This window comes from Hylobates moloch, unplaced genomic scaffold, assembly GCF_009828535.3.
Source record: "Hylobates moloch isolate HMO894 unplaced genomic scaffold, HMol_V3 SCAFFOLD_18, whole genome shotgun sequence".
Lineage (NCBI taxonomy): Eukaryota > Metazoa > Chordata > Mammalia > Primates > Hylobatidae > Hylobates > Hylobates moloch.
In genome coordinates this window covers 27,051,246-27,067,858 of record NW_026652293.1, presented here as the reverse complement: position 1 = coordinate 27,067,858, position 16,613 = coordinate 27,051,246, and the positions used below count along the sequence as shown (strand labels likewise).

General features: G+C 35.0%; 1 protein-coding gene across 1 annotated transcript in view; it reads left to right on the top strand.

The window, feature by feature from the left end:
- Positions 1-16,613, top strand: part of ODR4 (odr-4 GPCR localization factor homolog) — a 61,058-nt gene that overhangs the window by 9,794 nt on the left and 34,651 nt on the right. Inside the window, exons 4-11 of the mRNA XM_032137398.2 lie at positions 131-226; positions 2,866-2,972; positions 4,041-4,077; positions 5,167-5,307; positions 6,156-6,251; positions 8,374-8,442; positions 12,752-12,880; positions 13,404-13,494. Of these exons, the coding sequence (XP_031993289.1) occupies positions 131-226; positions 2,866-2,972; positions 4,041-4,077; positions 5,167-5,307; positions 6,156-6,251; positions 8,374-8,442; positions 12,752-12,880; positions 13,404-13,494 (766 nt within the window). The remainder of the gene's footprint in view (positions 1-130; positions 227-2,865; positions 2,973-4,040; positions 4,078-5,166; positions 5,308-6,155; positions 6,252-8,373; positions 8,443-12,751; positions 12,881-13,403; positions 13,495-16,613) is intronic.

Here is a 16,613-nt window from a genome sequence, read left to right as displayed (position 1 = left end):
ATCAGATAGTTTTATTTATAAAGTAGTTTTAAGGTGAAAAGCTAAGGACATGCTAAGCAGACAGTTTCTCAAACAGAAAAGATTGCATATAATGCCAATTTGTTAGCTAATACTATATTTCTATTTTTAGGTATCCAGAATGCTACCAGGGGGACTTTTAGTTCTTGGAGTATTTATTATTACTACTTTAGAACTGGCAAGTGATTTTCAAAATGCCTTGCGTAGAGTAAGTTTGATATATCGAACATTCTTAATGAAATCAGTTATATGTTATTTTTATTGATTATGTGTATGTATAATGATTCTAGGCGTATTTGAATTTGTTTTCCATAATTCTTTTTGTTGGGGTTACATTGAAAAAGCTTTTGTCACTCAATTGCTTGGATATCTTGAGTGTAAAAAATGTTTATATTTTTAAAAACTACACATTTTATTTTTTTTTTCCATTGGTAATTTTATTATTTATTTAGTACACTATCCAAACCAGGGCTATCATCAGCCCATATGGCATTTCGTACAAATTTGAAAAAGCTATTCTTTCCTCAAGTTAAAAAGTTAAATTATTTATTTCTCAATAATAACCATGACTAATGACAGTAATTCCACATAAATTATGCAAGCAAATAATTCATTACAAAATATTGAAAAATTCAAATGATTATAATATTAAGAACTCAGTCACTTGGATCTAATAATTTGTTGTAAAAAAGACATCTTTGTGGAAGTAAAATTCTTTTTGACAGAAGAACTACATATTTTAAAATAGTCTTTATTTTAGAGATAATTTCTGACTATTAGGAAACAAATTATAATGCTTTAACAGTTTTTCTTATGCAATAGCAGTATTCTGTCACACCTTCCATTTAGTACCTAGTGATTACTGTAACATGAAATTAATAGGTGCTGAAATTCTTTACCTTGTTTTCAATTCTCCCAAGATCCTGAGAGTAAAATACAAACAATCAGATTATTCCTGGACACAGTATCTATCAGGAATCTCCTGTGTTTTTTGCTAAATTACTGCACCAGCGAATTGGGTAACTTAGTGTAAAAGTAAATATGAAGGTCCACATGCTGTTTTCCCTAAAACCCAAACCTAAGGTAAATTCTGTGTAGCCAGCTCTTTTAGCATTCAGGATCCACATGAACTTTTTGAAGAGTATTTCATACCCCAAAAGAGTGGGGACCTTAAAATCTTGAGACATATAAAACCCAACCCCAACAGTATCCCAGAAAAACATTTTTTAGGTAAAAAGTGTGCAGCTGAGAACTTCAGATGTTACAGATTTTTTCAATCTTGTAACCTGTCAGATGTCCCAGCCTCAAGCCTTTGATATTTGCACCTAGGGGCGTAAGGGAAGAAAATGGAGATACTCTTCTCCCTGCTAAATTGTTTAACCCTCTGCCAATTTTTCCATCTTAAATAAATTTACCTTGTTCACAATTGTTCATTCCCTTTGGCATTTTGAAATTTAACCTAAATCTATGCGTATTTAATATTAATAGCGTTGATTGTGCAACCTTTTGTGGCTGCTGCTGAATTGAGGGGGTTGGATGTGGGCCCAGTGCTAGAGCGATATAGCCAGGCCCACTTTCCTTGCTTTTGTATCTTTTGTTCCTAAAAAGTATATAAAACTTGAGAAATGCTTTATCTCTGAAATTACTGAGTTTCAATTATCTAATTGTTTCCACTGGCTACATTGACAAACACTACAAGAAACAGCCTTATAAAACTTGTCAGTGTCACCCGTTATTGTTAAGGACTTTATTCATCATATTACATTAATATTGTGTTTCCGGAAGAATTTCTTTTTATATTATGAAGAAAGTTGTGCCTCCTCTGATGATTGTTTTTAGCTTACAGACCATGTGAATTAGGTTACAGATTAGATTTCTCTCTGCACATTATTGTTAGAAAGCTTAGAGTGAAATGTGTTACCACCCTTTATATCAAGTATGCATTTTTATAATTCTTATTTCTGACAAAAATTTATCTCACTATTCTACTTTAACTTTTAATTTATGTTATTACTATATTTTATATGTTGTTGTATATTGCCTTAAGTCTTGTGTGACATTTAAATAAGAAATGCTGAATGGGTGACAAGCTCGATTTCTTTTTTTTTTTTTTGAGACGGAGTCTTGCTCTGTCGCCCAGGCTGGAGTGCAGTGGCGCAATCTCGGCTCACTGCAAGCTCTGCCTCCCGGGTTCACGCCATTCTCCTGCCTCAGCCTCTCCGGGTAGCTGGGACTACAGGCGCCCGCCACCACGCCCGGCTAATTTTTTGTATTTTTAGTAGAGACGGGGTTTCACCGTGGTCTCGATCTCCTGACCTCGTGATCCGCCCGTCTCGGCCTCCCAAAGTGCTGGGATTACAAGCGTGAGCCACCGCGCCTGGCCTCGATTTCTTTAGTTAAAATCACTTGTCATTTCTCATTCTAATTAAAGTCTCTGTTCTATAGTTTATATAAATTCTAGTTGCCCCAAATTAATTTTTTGTGTCCAATTAATCTCTAATGATAGTGAATTACATTTTTTTATTTAAACCCAATTTTTCTGTAATTTCCTAAAAGGAATTCAAAAAGGTTAGTAATTAGCTCCAGTCTTTAATTTGAAGAAAAGAAAAATTAATGGTGACACACACCTGTAGTCCCAGTTACTTGGGAAGCTGAGGTGAGAGAATCGCTTAAGCCCAGGTGTTCAAGGCCAGCTTGAGCAACATAGTGAGACCCCTTCTCCAATAGATAAAGAATCATGGAATTTTAAAGCTAAATGAGAGTTGGGGACATTATAATTGCCTATTTCAACACTCGCTTGTTTTTTTCATTTTGCATTCAATTAGTGTGTATTTTTCTCTCTTTCAGCTAATGTTTGCTGTGGAAAAGTCTATAAATAGAAAGAGATTGTGGAATTTCACAGAGGAGGAAGTCTCAGAACGAGTGACACTTCACATTTGTGCTTCTACAAAAAAGTATCTTTTGTTCAGTTTATGGTTTAAAAGTACAAAATACCAAAATAATATTCTTGCAAGGTTTTTTCGCTATTTATTTAAATCATCATTTAAAAAATAGGCATAGTTTTGTAAGATTTTTCTGTAAATAACATGGAATTAGAGCTACCAATAATAATAATAGCAATAATGGTTGTTAATCATGTCCCAAGGTCATAAAAAGCTTGAGATCTGAAATATGAAAGACTCAGGATTCTGAATTTTTTACCAGCTATCTGCCCCTGTACATCCAAGCACAGCAGATTCCCTACAGATGCCTAACTGATGGCTTAGGCAAAGTAATGTTTTTATTATGTTAAAGTTTTCACCTCCAGTTTCTATAGATAAGGATGTACAATTCAAAGCATGGGTGCACAGAGCTGGATGGTATAGGACATCAGAGAAATTCTTATGTCTTTGGCTAAGATGAAATGACACTAAAAGCCAGTTACACGACCTCCTTACCTTCTCTTGTCTACACCTTGCCAGGGCAAGGGTACCTCCCAAGCAAGGGTCAGCCTCACCAAAGGAGTGACACGATCCGTGGACTTCCAAAGACAGAATTTTAAAAGTGACCATTCCTGCAGAAGCAGGGCTTTTTTTTTTTTTTTTTTAACAAAAAACAACAACAATAAAAAAAATCTTTAGTATTTAACTGCACAGTTTCATATACAAGCCCATTAATCCAATAATAGTCTCAGGTTGGACCTCCTGTAAAACAGTGATACTTTTTGTTATGGAGAGTGTATATTTGAGCAGAATCTCACGAGTGCTTTGATTCTATTTATTGCAATTAGCGGGATTCATAAAAGGTAGGAAATGATTTTCAAGCACTGCAAGTACTATAGTGACAGCAGTTTATATGACTACATACACACATATGTACATATATGTACACATAGGTACATATATGTACACATATCTTTAAAGTGTTAAGATTTTGTAAGAACTTTTGGATGTGTGCATTTTTTAGTTTATTTTTTGATGGTTTATATTCTTTTAGTTATCAATAATGCCTTTTTTGGTTATTTCTGTCCTTAATTAGTAAAGAATATTTTGTCGAACTTATGATATCCATGATCCAAAGGTAAGAAATTTACTCTTTAAAGATTTTCCTGTGTCACAAAGTATTTTCAATCAAAATTCAGCTTTATATTTAGGTTTAATAATTTCCATTGCTATCACTTCCTATTGATGTGTACAAACAACTGTAGTTTTTATTTTGAAATATGATTAATTTTATTACAGATAAAGAAAACTTTTTTGTGTGTGACAGGGTCTCACTCTGTTGCCCAAGCTAGAGTGCAGTGATGCAGTCATAGCTCACTGCAGCCTCCGCCTCTTGGGCTCGAGGGATCCTCCCACCTCAGCCTCCTGAGTAGCTGAGACTACAGATGTGCACCACTGCACCTGGCTAATTACTTTTGTTTTTTTTTATTTTTTTTATTTTTGATAGAGATAGGGTTTCACCATGTTACTCATGCTTGTCTTGAACTTCTGGGCTCAGTGATCTGCCTGCCTTCGCCTCCCAAAGTGCTGAGATTACAGGCTTGAGCCACCACGCCCAGCCAACTTTTTAAAAAATTGTTAAAATATCTTTGTTAATCTCCTCTAACCTTGTTTGTGTATTTGGTTTTATATTTGAGAGGCTGGTAGTAAAAGTGACTGAGGACTTTTGGTAGCTGCACTGCCTATTAAACAAGCTATGTGTATTCAGCAAAACCCAGACTAGTACTTTGCTAATGCATCTAAAAGGGTATGTGAAAAAGTAACTTTGCAGTGTCATTAGCAAGGATGGGACAGAAAGGAGAATGCCTGCCACCTAGGAGTTGCTCAGTGATTATTTGCTTCACATCAGAATCTTCAGTATTGATACTGTTGAAGCTAGAGGATCAAAGGACCTTTCAGAATTCTAAACATGGAAATTTCTGATTCTTTTTCTGCCTACCATTGGGAGGAGAAGTGTTGCCAAGGATGTATTGAAGAGTACTGAACTTAACACATGCTTTATTTTGTGTTTAGTTCAACCTATAGCCTTTTGATCAAGGGTTTAGCCATATATGTTAGATATCAGCTTGTATGCGTTATTTAGGTTGTATATTTAATAATGTTTTGTTGATCCATGTATTTTATCTAGACTACATCATAGTTATTTTTCTCCCTTCTCCACTGCTAGAGTTCAGCAAGACCAGCAGATTGGAAGTATCAAAGTGGATTATCATCCTCATGGCTTTCTTTAGTGTGTACAGTTCACATTAATATTCACATCCCACTTTCTGCTACTTCTGTCAGCTATACTCTGGAGAAAAATACAAAGGTATCAGGGTAAAATGAATTTTCTTCAGTGATTGCCAAGTGAACAATCTACTTTTATTCTGCTTACATGTGTCATTCTTTTTACAATCCTCAAAAATTACATTCTGCTTATAATAAGGTTGTTATGTGAGTGAGTAACTTATCACCGCAGCCAGATTAGAAATTTTTAGAAGTGGAACAATGTCATAATACTAGTGTATTCAGTTTAATAATAACTAATAATTTAGTTATTAAACTAAATACACTAGTACTTATCATATGCCAATTAAGTAGTATTATGTGCTTTGTCATTAAACTAAATATACCAGTATTCATGAATTAACATGTGTAAAATGTAATTAATGTAAGAAGCTATACTGTTTGGACTTTTAGCTTTCTCTTGGTAGTTAGGTTTTTTGGTCTTCCTTTTTCCAGTTCTTTTTTGTATTTCTATACCATTCTTTTATTTTTATCTTATTTTTCTTCATTTTTCACATTGAAGATGTCAAATAGAGCTTTTTTTAAAAATTTTTTAGACATATTATTTGAGGCTTTTTTCTCACTTTTTTTAAGGTAATGGGCATTACATTTTATTTAACTGGTCATGTACTTAATAACCTCCTGAGTCTGTGACATTAATGTTATTCTGGGATAAAGATCAGAAAAAAAACTGTATTATTAAATATGATAAAGTATCAAGAATGGGGGGTATACTTTTTTTTAAATTTGTGAAACTAGATTTAAATGCTGCATTAGTGAGACTTAGGGATTTTAATATTTCAGTTTATTAGGTGGAATAAAGTAGATTATAGGAAGTTTAATTGAGATGGCATTATATCTGAAAGATTTCCATGTTGTGTTTCTGTTAAGAATGGACTTACACGCTGGGCCAAGGAAATAGAAAATGGTGTTTATTTGATTAATGGACAAGTTAAAGATGAAGATTGTGACCTATTAGAAGGACAGGTAAGTTAAGAGAAAATCATCTTATTAACTTGTTAGTGCTTAAGGAAAAATAAAAGATTACTTATTTTTAGTCCTTGCCTACAAGAAAACTGATTTCATCTACCTCTCATTTCTAATTTCTTTTAAAATAAAGGGCAAATGTTTTTCTTAGAAAAACAACTTCATTAAAAAGTAGGCAGAGGACATGAACAGACGCTTTTCAAAAGACATACATGCAGCCAGGAATCGTATGAAAAAAAGCTCAGCATTACTGATCATTAGAGAAATGCAAATGAAAACCACAGTGAGATACCATCTCACACCAGTCAGAATGGCTGTTATTAAAAAGTCAAAAAATAACAGATGCTGGCAAGGCTGCAGAGAAAAAGGAATGCTTATAAACCGTTGGTGGGAGTATAAATAAGTTCAACCATTGTGGAAGGCAGTGTGTTGATTCCTCAAAGACCTAAAAACAGAGATACCATTTGACCCAGCAATCCTATTACTGGCTATACACTCAAGAGAATATAAATTGTTTTATTGTAAAGACACATGCATGCATTACATTCATTGCAGCACTATTCACAATAGCAAAGACATGGAATCAACCTCAATGCCCATCAGTGATAGACTGGATAACGAAAATGTGGTACATATACACCATGGAATACTGTGCAGCCATAAAAACAGAATGAGATCATGTCCTTTGCAGGAACATGGATGGAGCTGGAGGCCATTATCCTTAGAAAACTAATGCAGGGGCCAGGCATGGTGGCTCATGTCTGTAATCCCAGCACTTTGGGGAGCCGAGGTGGGTGGGTCACTTGAGGTCAGGAGTTTGAGACCAGCCTAGTCAACATGGTGAAACCCTGTGTCTACTAAAAATACAAAAGTTAGCTGGGCATTGGTGGCAGGTGCCTGTAATCGCAGCTACTTGGGAGGCGGGCCAGGCGTGGTGGCTCACACCTGTAATCCTAGCACTTTGAGGGGCCAGGGTGGGCAGATTACTTGAGGTCAGGAGTTCAAGACCGGCCTGGTCAGCATGGTGAAACCCTGTCTCTACTAAAAATACAAAAGTTAGCCGGGTGTGGTGGCAGGTGCTTGTAATCACAAGCTACTCGGGGTGCTGAGGCAGAAGAATCACTTGAACCTGGGAGGTGGAGGTTGCACTGAGCCGAGATCATGCCACTGCACTCCAGCCTTTGGCTACAGAGTAAGACTCCATTTCAAAATAAAAGAAAAGGAAAAAAAGAAAACTAACAGAAAAACAGAAAACCAAATACCATATGTTCTGGCTTATAAGTGGGAGCTAAATGATGAAAACACATGGACACATAGAGGGGAAAAACACACTGGAAGGAGGGAGAAGGAGAGGATCAGGAAAAACAAATAAGGGGTACTAGGTTTAATACCTGGATGATGAAATAATCTGTATATCAAACCCCCATGATTGAAGTTTATCTGTGTTACAAATCTGCACATGTACTCATGAACTTAAAAGTTAAAAAATAAGTCCAAGAAAAAAAAGAAAATGATGTAATTGGAATCCCAAAACTTCATCTGATTTCTAAATTGTAAACTGCTGACCTGCAACCAAAGGCCACATGTTATTCTGCCCTGATGGCAGTTCAAAAGCTATGGCCATTTTATAAAAGAGGTTTATAGAGGCTTCTAAAATAGCTTTGACCTGAAGGAAGCGGAACTTTTGTGATCTCTCCCTTTTTAAAGCGGGATCAGCAAACTTTATGTGAAGAGAAAAATACTACGTATTTAGATTTCACAGGCTGTATTTTTATCTCTACTGTGTAACATGAAAGCAACTACAGGAGATACATAAGTGAATGATCCTGGTCGCATACCAGTAAAACTTTATTTACAAAGATGAGTGGCAATGTGGGTATTTGCCCACAGGCGGTGGTTTGCCAGTTGTTGCTTTAGAGGAATGAAAGTATGGAATTAATTGTTTTAAAGAGTGCACGTTGATACAGAATACATAAAGTAATATCTATATAAAAAGCTACATTAAAATAATTAAAAGACTTGTTTTTTCTAAGTTACTTAGTATATGTACAATAGTTTATAAGTTGTCTTTTATGTTGTACAGGTTTCACAATTTGGCTTTTTAACTTTTGTGTTTTTTCAGAAAAAATCTTCTAGAGGAAATACTCAAGCAACTAGTCATTCTTTTGATGTCAGAGTGCTAACGCAGTTGGTAAATATCTTAAAATAACACTTACTTAAAATATTTATTAGCATAACCATAATGAAACTGTTTCTGTTTTTATTTTTCTCATTAGAGAATAAAAGGATTTTAGAGCTGTAAGAGACTATGAAATGGCTGATTATAGGAAGGTTATTCCCAAGAAACATCATTTTAATAAAACCTGTTTGAGTTTTTTGCCTCAAGGATATTAAAATTTTAACATCAATAAATAGCAGTTTAAAAAAATATGTACACATACATGCATACATATACATGTATGTATGTGTACATATTTTGGGTTGTAGCTTTTATAGTTAAAGTTACAATTTTAACAACTTAAAAGATGTGTACACAGAGGTGCAAAGAGTTGTCATATGTGTATTTTGAAGTAGATTTATTAGATTTATACCCCCCGATTTGATAAAAATCACAAAGTATTAATTAGCAAGTTTTATATGTAAGTATGGTTGCTTTAATTTACACGTCTTTTCGAAAATTTAAAAGTTGGATATCTTAAAGAATAAAAAGTTAAAGCCACTAATTATTCCTAAAAATGCATGCCTTTGATTTTAATCCCACTTGAAATTATCCTGAAGAACAGACAAGGGTATAAAATAGCACACGCGTGTTTGTAGGAAACTTTATTTCAATATTACATTAGATTTTGAAACAGAAATACTCTCAGGACTTGTGTTTTTTTGAGCTGAATAGAATTAAAAGCAATTTGGCATTTGAGGATGTTTTAGTTTCTTCTTTTTCTGTGTGTAGCAATAGAGCATTAGTAAATTGTCTTTGGGCGTATGCCACTCGATGTGAGTTCTCAATTTCATTTTTCAATACCTTAGAGGTATTTTAGTCTCTGATTTTCTACTTTGTCTTGATTTTAGAAGTATTCTTTGTTTTGAGGCTGGCTATTCCACTACTTATGTGCTCTTCACTAGTTAGGCTTACTTCATGGTTTATTAAACAATTTGGTTAAGATTATTTTATTAATAGTATAAAATTGTAGTTGGGAGATGTATAGAGTGTGGGAATATAGAGAGATGAGTGGAAGATGATCTCATGAGATAATTTATTGTAGTAATAATATTATTGTTATTTTTGAGATGGAGTCTGGATCTGTCGCCCAGGCTGGAGTGCAGTGGTGCGATCTCGGCTCACTGCAAGCTCCGCCTCCCGGATTCACGCCATTCTCCTGCCTCAGCCTCCCAAGTAGCTGGGACTACAGGTGCCTGCCACCACGCCCGGCTAATTTTTTGTATTTTTAGTAGAGACAGGGTTTCACTGTGTTAGCCAGGATGGTCTCAATCTCCTGACCACGTGATCCTCCCGCCTCGGCCTCCCAAAGTGCTTGGATTACAGGCGTGAGCCACCGCGCCTGGCCAGGTGTAGTAATAATATTATATAGTATAATATATTTTTGGCAGTCACTCCACCGATCACCTAGCTGGAAATTTTGAAGTGACTAATACACAATAAGTAGTCAGTAAGTACTTATTGGCACATTTCTCCCGGTTAAGTCTTATTGATTCCTTATTTGTAGTATTAAGCTTTTCTTTTATTTTCCATACAGTCCTGCTGTCATTAGCCTTACAACAGTATTATTTTACCTAAACTAGCACGAGTAACCCTTAACTGGTCTCTCTTCATCTATACATTCTTGTCCAAAGTGATTGTTTCTCTATATCCCTTCTACTTTGTTAGTATATCTCTTGAAATACTTTCCATTTATCTATTCTATCCTGTTTATACACTCAGATGATCATTTCTGAATCATAGTTTATATTCAGTTATTAATTTTTTTCAAGAAGTATTTATTGAGTTTGTACAATGGCCGGACACTGATTATGTTATTCTCCTTGCTCAAAATTTCTTAAGTGTTCTGTACTGACTAGTTAGAGAAGTCCAACTCAGGGTTCTTCATAGCCTCAGCATACCTTTTTATTCTTATTTTCTACCTCATTTTCTAGATATATGCTTGCCGTACCTTTAAAACTCTATTTCCTGAACTATGTATCATGTCTTTGCTCTTTTCTCTGTCACCCAAACTGTCAACATCCTATCTGTACATTAAGATCTAGCCCAAATGCCACTACTTGTGTAAGATTTCATTTGGTTCCCATAGAAATGGGGATCTTCTCTTTTTCAAATACTATGTCAGCATCACAGAAGTTCCCTCACCTATAGGCTGTTTGTCAGCCAGGTTATTCCTAAGTCCAGATAACCAAGAGGAGTTTACATTTGTAGACCCCAACTGGTTTACATTTCCACCTAAAAGGAATGAGTCAGACCTTACATTCTTTAAAACTTTTCCTGGCTGAGCATGGTGGCTCATGCCTGTAATCCCAGCACTTTGGGAGGCCTAGGCAGGGTGATCGCTTGAGCCTAGGAGTTCAAGATGAGTCTGAGCAACAAGTGAAACCCTGTCTCTACAAAAAAATACAAAAATTAGCTGGGGGTGATTGTGTGCGCCTGTAGTCCCAGCTACTGGGGAGGCGAAGGTGGGAGGATCGATTGAGCCTAGGAGCTTGAGGCTGCAGTGAGCTGTGATAGCATCACTGCACTCTAGGCTGGATGACAGAACAAGACCCTACCTCAAACAAAACAAAATAAAACTAACCAACCAACCAAAAAATACCTCTTTTCTTTAATATGTGTGTGTATAGTCTTTAATAGTCTAGTCTATTTTGGAAAACAATGCCGTAATTAAATATAGATAGATGATAGATAGATAGATAGATAGATAGATAGATAGATAGATAGATGGATGTATATACACACATACACATATATTTACATATACTAATATAAAAATGTGTTATATGTTAAAAATATATAAATTATATGTTAAATATGTAAAATAGGGCATTCTTTTTAGAGTAGTTTTGTCTACAGTAAAAATTTGTGGAATAGATAGGGGAAGCCTGTTACTCCTCCTCCAACCCCACCTTATTGATGTATCAATGAACTCTACATGTGTCATATGGAAGCTTATTCCAGACATTGTATCAGCATCATCACACTGCTGCTTGGTTTGATGATAGCCATTTTTGAATGGACCCAGGACCTTTGGAGCTGTGTGGTCTGTGGCAAATGTTTTATCAACAAGTCCTTGACCATGTTAAAGTTTAAATTGTTTAACAACACCTAGAAGATTTACATTGCCTTAGACATTGCTTGAATTACACTAGACATCAAATAATGCTCTTTCAATAGCTATGCATGTAAATATTCTACTCTTCATTATTTTTACGCATTTATTCCTGATGGCATAAGCACATAGGCACTAAGCACTTTTCACAAGTTGTATAATTTGACTTTTGTTCTTCAGAATTGATTTTGTTGTTGAATGACTTAGACTCCAAGTGTTCTTAGAACATAAATTACTTCCTTACCATTTCCATTTTTGGTTATTTTTTTAAATCATGATTTTTTGTTTCCATTGTTATTATAGGCCTCTATTGCAGGTTGAGTGTGCCTTATTTGAAATGCTTAGGACCAGAAGTGTTTTGGGTTTGGGATTTTTTTTAGATTTTGTAATATTTGCAGAATACATACCAGTTGAGCATCTCTAATCCAAAAATCTAAAATCTTATATGCTCTAATTACCTTTTCCTTTGAGCATCACATTGGTGCTCAATAAGTTTTGGATCTTGGAGCATTCAGGATTTTCAGATTAGGGATGCTCAACCTGTAGTACTTTAACTATTTTGATACTGTCCTTGTTTTTGGCACTTATTAAAATGATGGGGTTGAAAATGTATGTGAAACACCTGAAAACCAAACAAGAGCACTGGCATTCCTTAGACCAAAGAGGATGGGACTAGTTCTTGAAAGTTTTTGGTTGAAAGTGTGTAAATCTATGTGTCTGTGCATTGCTTGTAGTTTTACCGTAGTTATCACGTCCCACTTTGTATTTGTTATTGTAAACTTATTTTGCATTGCACAACTTACATCTACTACATCATATCTTCTTTGTATATCTTTTAATCATCACAGTACTGATGTGAATAATTTGCAAATAATATATTTTTAGGAACATATTGAGTGAATATTGAACCATTTTAGATGGTTATGTTAGAAAAATTTAGATGTAGTTGTGTTTAATTTCAGTATACCTTCAAAATGCCTGGAAAATAATATGTAACTTATAAAAACAAATGTGAAGGCCTTTAAATAATTTGCAGAGAATAATTTCAAATGCTTGGCTCAGTCAAAACTTTCTTCTCTCTTCATAAAATCGCTAATATAATGTTTAAATATTTCCTGTAGTTAATCATTGTTGGTTATTAGAACTTAAACAGATTTTGTCTTTCAGCTCCTGAATTCAGACCACAGATCCACAGCCACAGTCCAGATATGTAGCGGTTCTGTAAACCTTAAGGGTGCTGTGAAATGCAGAGCTTATATTCACAGCAGTAAACCCAAAGTTAAAGATGCTGTGCAGGTACAAAAAGGAATAACTAGCATATGGAACCATGTTAACTATTAAAAAAACCTAAAATTTTACCGTTTTTTAATCTTTCATTTTGTAATTATTAATTTGATTTTAACTGCTAATGGCCTATTGTGCAGTCCAAATGTACCATATAATTGGTGTCAGGATTTTCATATGTAGAGTATCTATTTTGTGCCTTTTTAAAAATGATGACTATACAAGTTTAGTAAGTGTTCCACTGTTGTACATATTAGTATCTAATTTGGAACACTGCAATTATTTTCTTCGATGTGAAATTTTATTCATTTATCTGTTTTTAATTATTTAGATATGGTCTAGGCAAATTTGTCATTAAACTATAAATTTGTTAATAAGTGTGCTAAATAAGTGGAAATAAAACATTGAATGATGTATCAGTTATTTAGTGGGCATGATTGTACTGGAAAGCAAATTATGTTTTTTTTGTTAGTTAAATATTGTAAATCTAAAGTATTTTATTTCTTACTGTGTTTTTGTGTGTTTTTCCCTGTAGGCAGTAAAGAGGGATATATTGAACACAGTTGCTGATCGTTGTGAAATACTATTTGAGGATCTGCTTTTGAATGAAATTCCAGAAAAAAAAGTTATGAGTATAAAATAAGTACTTTTTTGCATATCTTCGACTGATATAGTAATATGGTAATAAGATATCAAGATATAGCAGATACGTCATCTTTTATAGCTACCTATCTGTATTTTCAAACAGTATATCATCTTTTATTATTGGATTGGATGAAAATTTTTCAATTGCTACTCAGATTTTTTTTTTTTTTTTTTTAGACAGAGTCTCGCTGTGTTGCCCAGGCTGGGGTGTAGTGGCACAGTCATGGCTTACCTGCAGCCTCAGCCTTGGGCTCAAGCAGTCCTCCTACCTCAGCCTCCCTAGTAGGTGGGCCTGCAGGCACATGCCATGATGCCTTGCTAATTTTTGGTATTTTTTTTTTAGAGACAGGGTTTTGCCATGTTGCCTAGGCTGGTCTCAAACTCCTGAACTCAAGTGATCCACTGTCCTTGGCTTCCCGAAATGCTGGGATTACAGGTGTGAGCCACCATGCTTGGCTGTAGAAAAATGTTTTTGAACACTTTCTCAAATTTAGCAAATTTGTCAACCATTAAGAATTTCAGGGAGGATTTTTAAAAAAATTAATTCCAAGTGAACTTCTCCTGCCAGAATGAGTAAACTTTGTTGACATTTTAAAGTTAATATTTTTTGTTAATATCTATGAGTATTTTAAATAATTTAGCCATAATCAAAATATTATTTATTAGTGTTAAATGCTATATAATAGCTCCTTTAATAGGTACTATTTATATAAATGACACTAGTTTATATGCTTCTCAGCTATTACTCTAACAGACTTCATTAGGTTTTAAAAAGGCTGAGTTACAGTATCTTACCCATTAATAATGATTGCAACTTTTGGGAAACATAGCAATTTATACCATCGCAGTAATCTGTATCAAAAGCAAGTTAAAATACTGAGTACACTTTTTAAAGCTACATCATCATCTCCCCATTCTTATTATTCTGATGTGAGTGGATTTGCGATTCACATTTAGAGATGTACATAATTGAAACATTCATATTGGCCTCGGGTTCCAGCAATTCTCCTGCCTCAGCCTCCCGAGTAGCTGAGATTACAGGTGCCCACCACCACGCCTGGCTAATTTCTGTATTTTTAGTAGAGACAAGGTTTCACCATGTTGGCCAGGCTGTGCTCAAACTCCTGACCTTGGGTGATCCACCCACCTTGGCCTCCCAAAGGGGGATTACATGCATGAGCCACTGTGCCTGGCCCACATTAGCTTTTGAAGGGAATATTTTTATGTTCATAGGAAAAAAAGCAAAGCTCCTCTATATAACCAACTTCTTTTAGTACTACTGATAGCTAGTATATTAAGTTTGATGGACTAATTATAATCTTTTTTTTATATTCCTAGTATGCTAGATTCTATGATTGGCAGATTTAACATTTATCCTTCCCATAATTCACAACCCTAAAGTTCCATTTACTAATAATTTATAATTTTGCTGGAACATGAATTTGAATCTTACATGCAACAATTGGATTGAGAGTTTTGGGAGGGCAGTATGTGGGACCTGTTCACATAGTCCATCAGTCTAGCAGCCCCATCTTAGTGTGGCTTTGTTTTTGCAATATGACTTTGAGTTTGTGGTAACTCCTGTGCTGTAAATCATTGCTTCACTTTCTGAGCAACAGCGTATGTTATAGCTGCATTGCAGGTTTCAAGATTTTCAGGGTATGGGGATGTATCCACCATTATTGTTAAAGATCTACCTTATCAGACACATTAGTATACTCTTCTATTTAAAAATCCTTTATAAAAGTGGTATTATATGGCTATCCTGGTATTCTTTCATATTGTTAGTACTTTGAAATTTTTGCTGATGTTCAATTAGTAAAATTAATGGCCCCTAACAGCAGTTGTACTGTTCGTATGTTAAACTTGATACGTTTGGAAGTTAATGTTAAAGCCTAATCCTAAATTTTTAAAAGGTGAAAAAATTTTTACTGGTAACTGGGTGGCCTTGGGACCTGTGTGAAGAGCATAGACTGTAGTTTGGTGGAAAGACCAAAGACTTTGAAGTTCTCGGATTCTGTGTCTATTCTGCTCCTAGCAGAGTGACCTCAGGCAAATGACTTTATAGGTATCGTCCGTCTGTCTGTCTTTCTTTTTCTTTTCTTTTCTTTTCTTTCTTTCTCTCTTTCCTTCCTTCCTTCCTTCTTGTTTCTCTCTCTCTCTCTCTCTCCCCTTCCTTCCTTCCTTTCTCTCTTTCTCTTTCTCCTTCCTTCTTTGTCCCATCCCGTCCCTTCCCTTCCCTCCTTCCCTCCCTCTCTTTCTTTCTATGATCACATAGTTTTTGACATTCTTTTGATGTGATGTATTACATTATTAATTTTTGTATGTTGGATCATCCTTGAATCTCTGGAGTAAACCCCACTTGATTACGATGTATTATCTTTTTGATGTACTGTTGCATTTGGTTTGCTAGTATTTTGTTGAGGATTTTTGTGTCTGTTCATCAGGGATATTGTCGTGTAGTTTTCTTCTTTTTGTGTCTTTGTTTGGTTTTGGTATTAAGGTTATGCTGATCTCATAGAATGAGTTAAGAGTTCTCTGTGCTTCATTTTTTTGTAATAGTTTGAGAATAATTGGTATTATTTCTTTTTTAAAGGTTCGGTATAATTCATTGGTAAAACCATCTAGTCTTGGAGTTTTCTTTGGAGATTTTTCATTACTGATTCACTCATATGATTTTTTATCCGTCTGTTAAGGTTTTCTATTTCTTCTTGTTTTCTGTCTCTTTTTTCTCTCTCTCTTTTTCTTTCTTCCTTTCTTTCTGTGAAGACCTTGAAGTTCTCGGGTTCTGTGTCTATTCTGCTGCTAGCAGAGTAACTTCAGACAAATAACTTTATAGGCATCCTATTCCCTTTCTTTCTTTCTTTCTTTCTTTCTTTCTTTCTTTCTTTCTTTCCTTCCTTCCTTCCTTCCTTCCTTCCTTCCTTTCTTTCTCTTCTTTTCCCTCTCTCCCTCCTTCCCTTCCTTCCTTTGTTTCTTTCCTTCTCTCCTCTTTTCTCCTCTCCTTTTCCTCTCTACTTCCTCTCCTTTCCTTTTCCTTTTCCTTTTCTGTCTCCTTCCTTCCTTCCTTCCTTTCTATCTTTCTTCGTTCTTTTTTTAA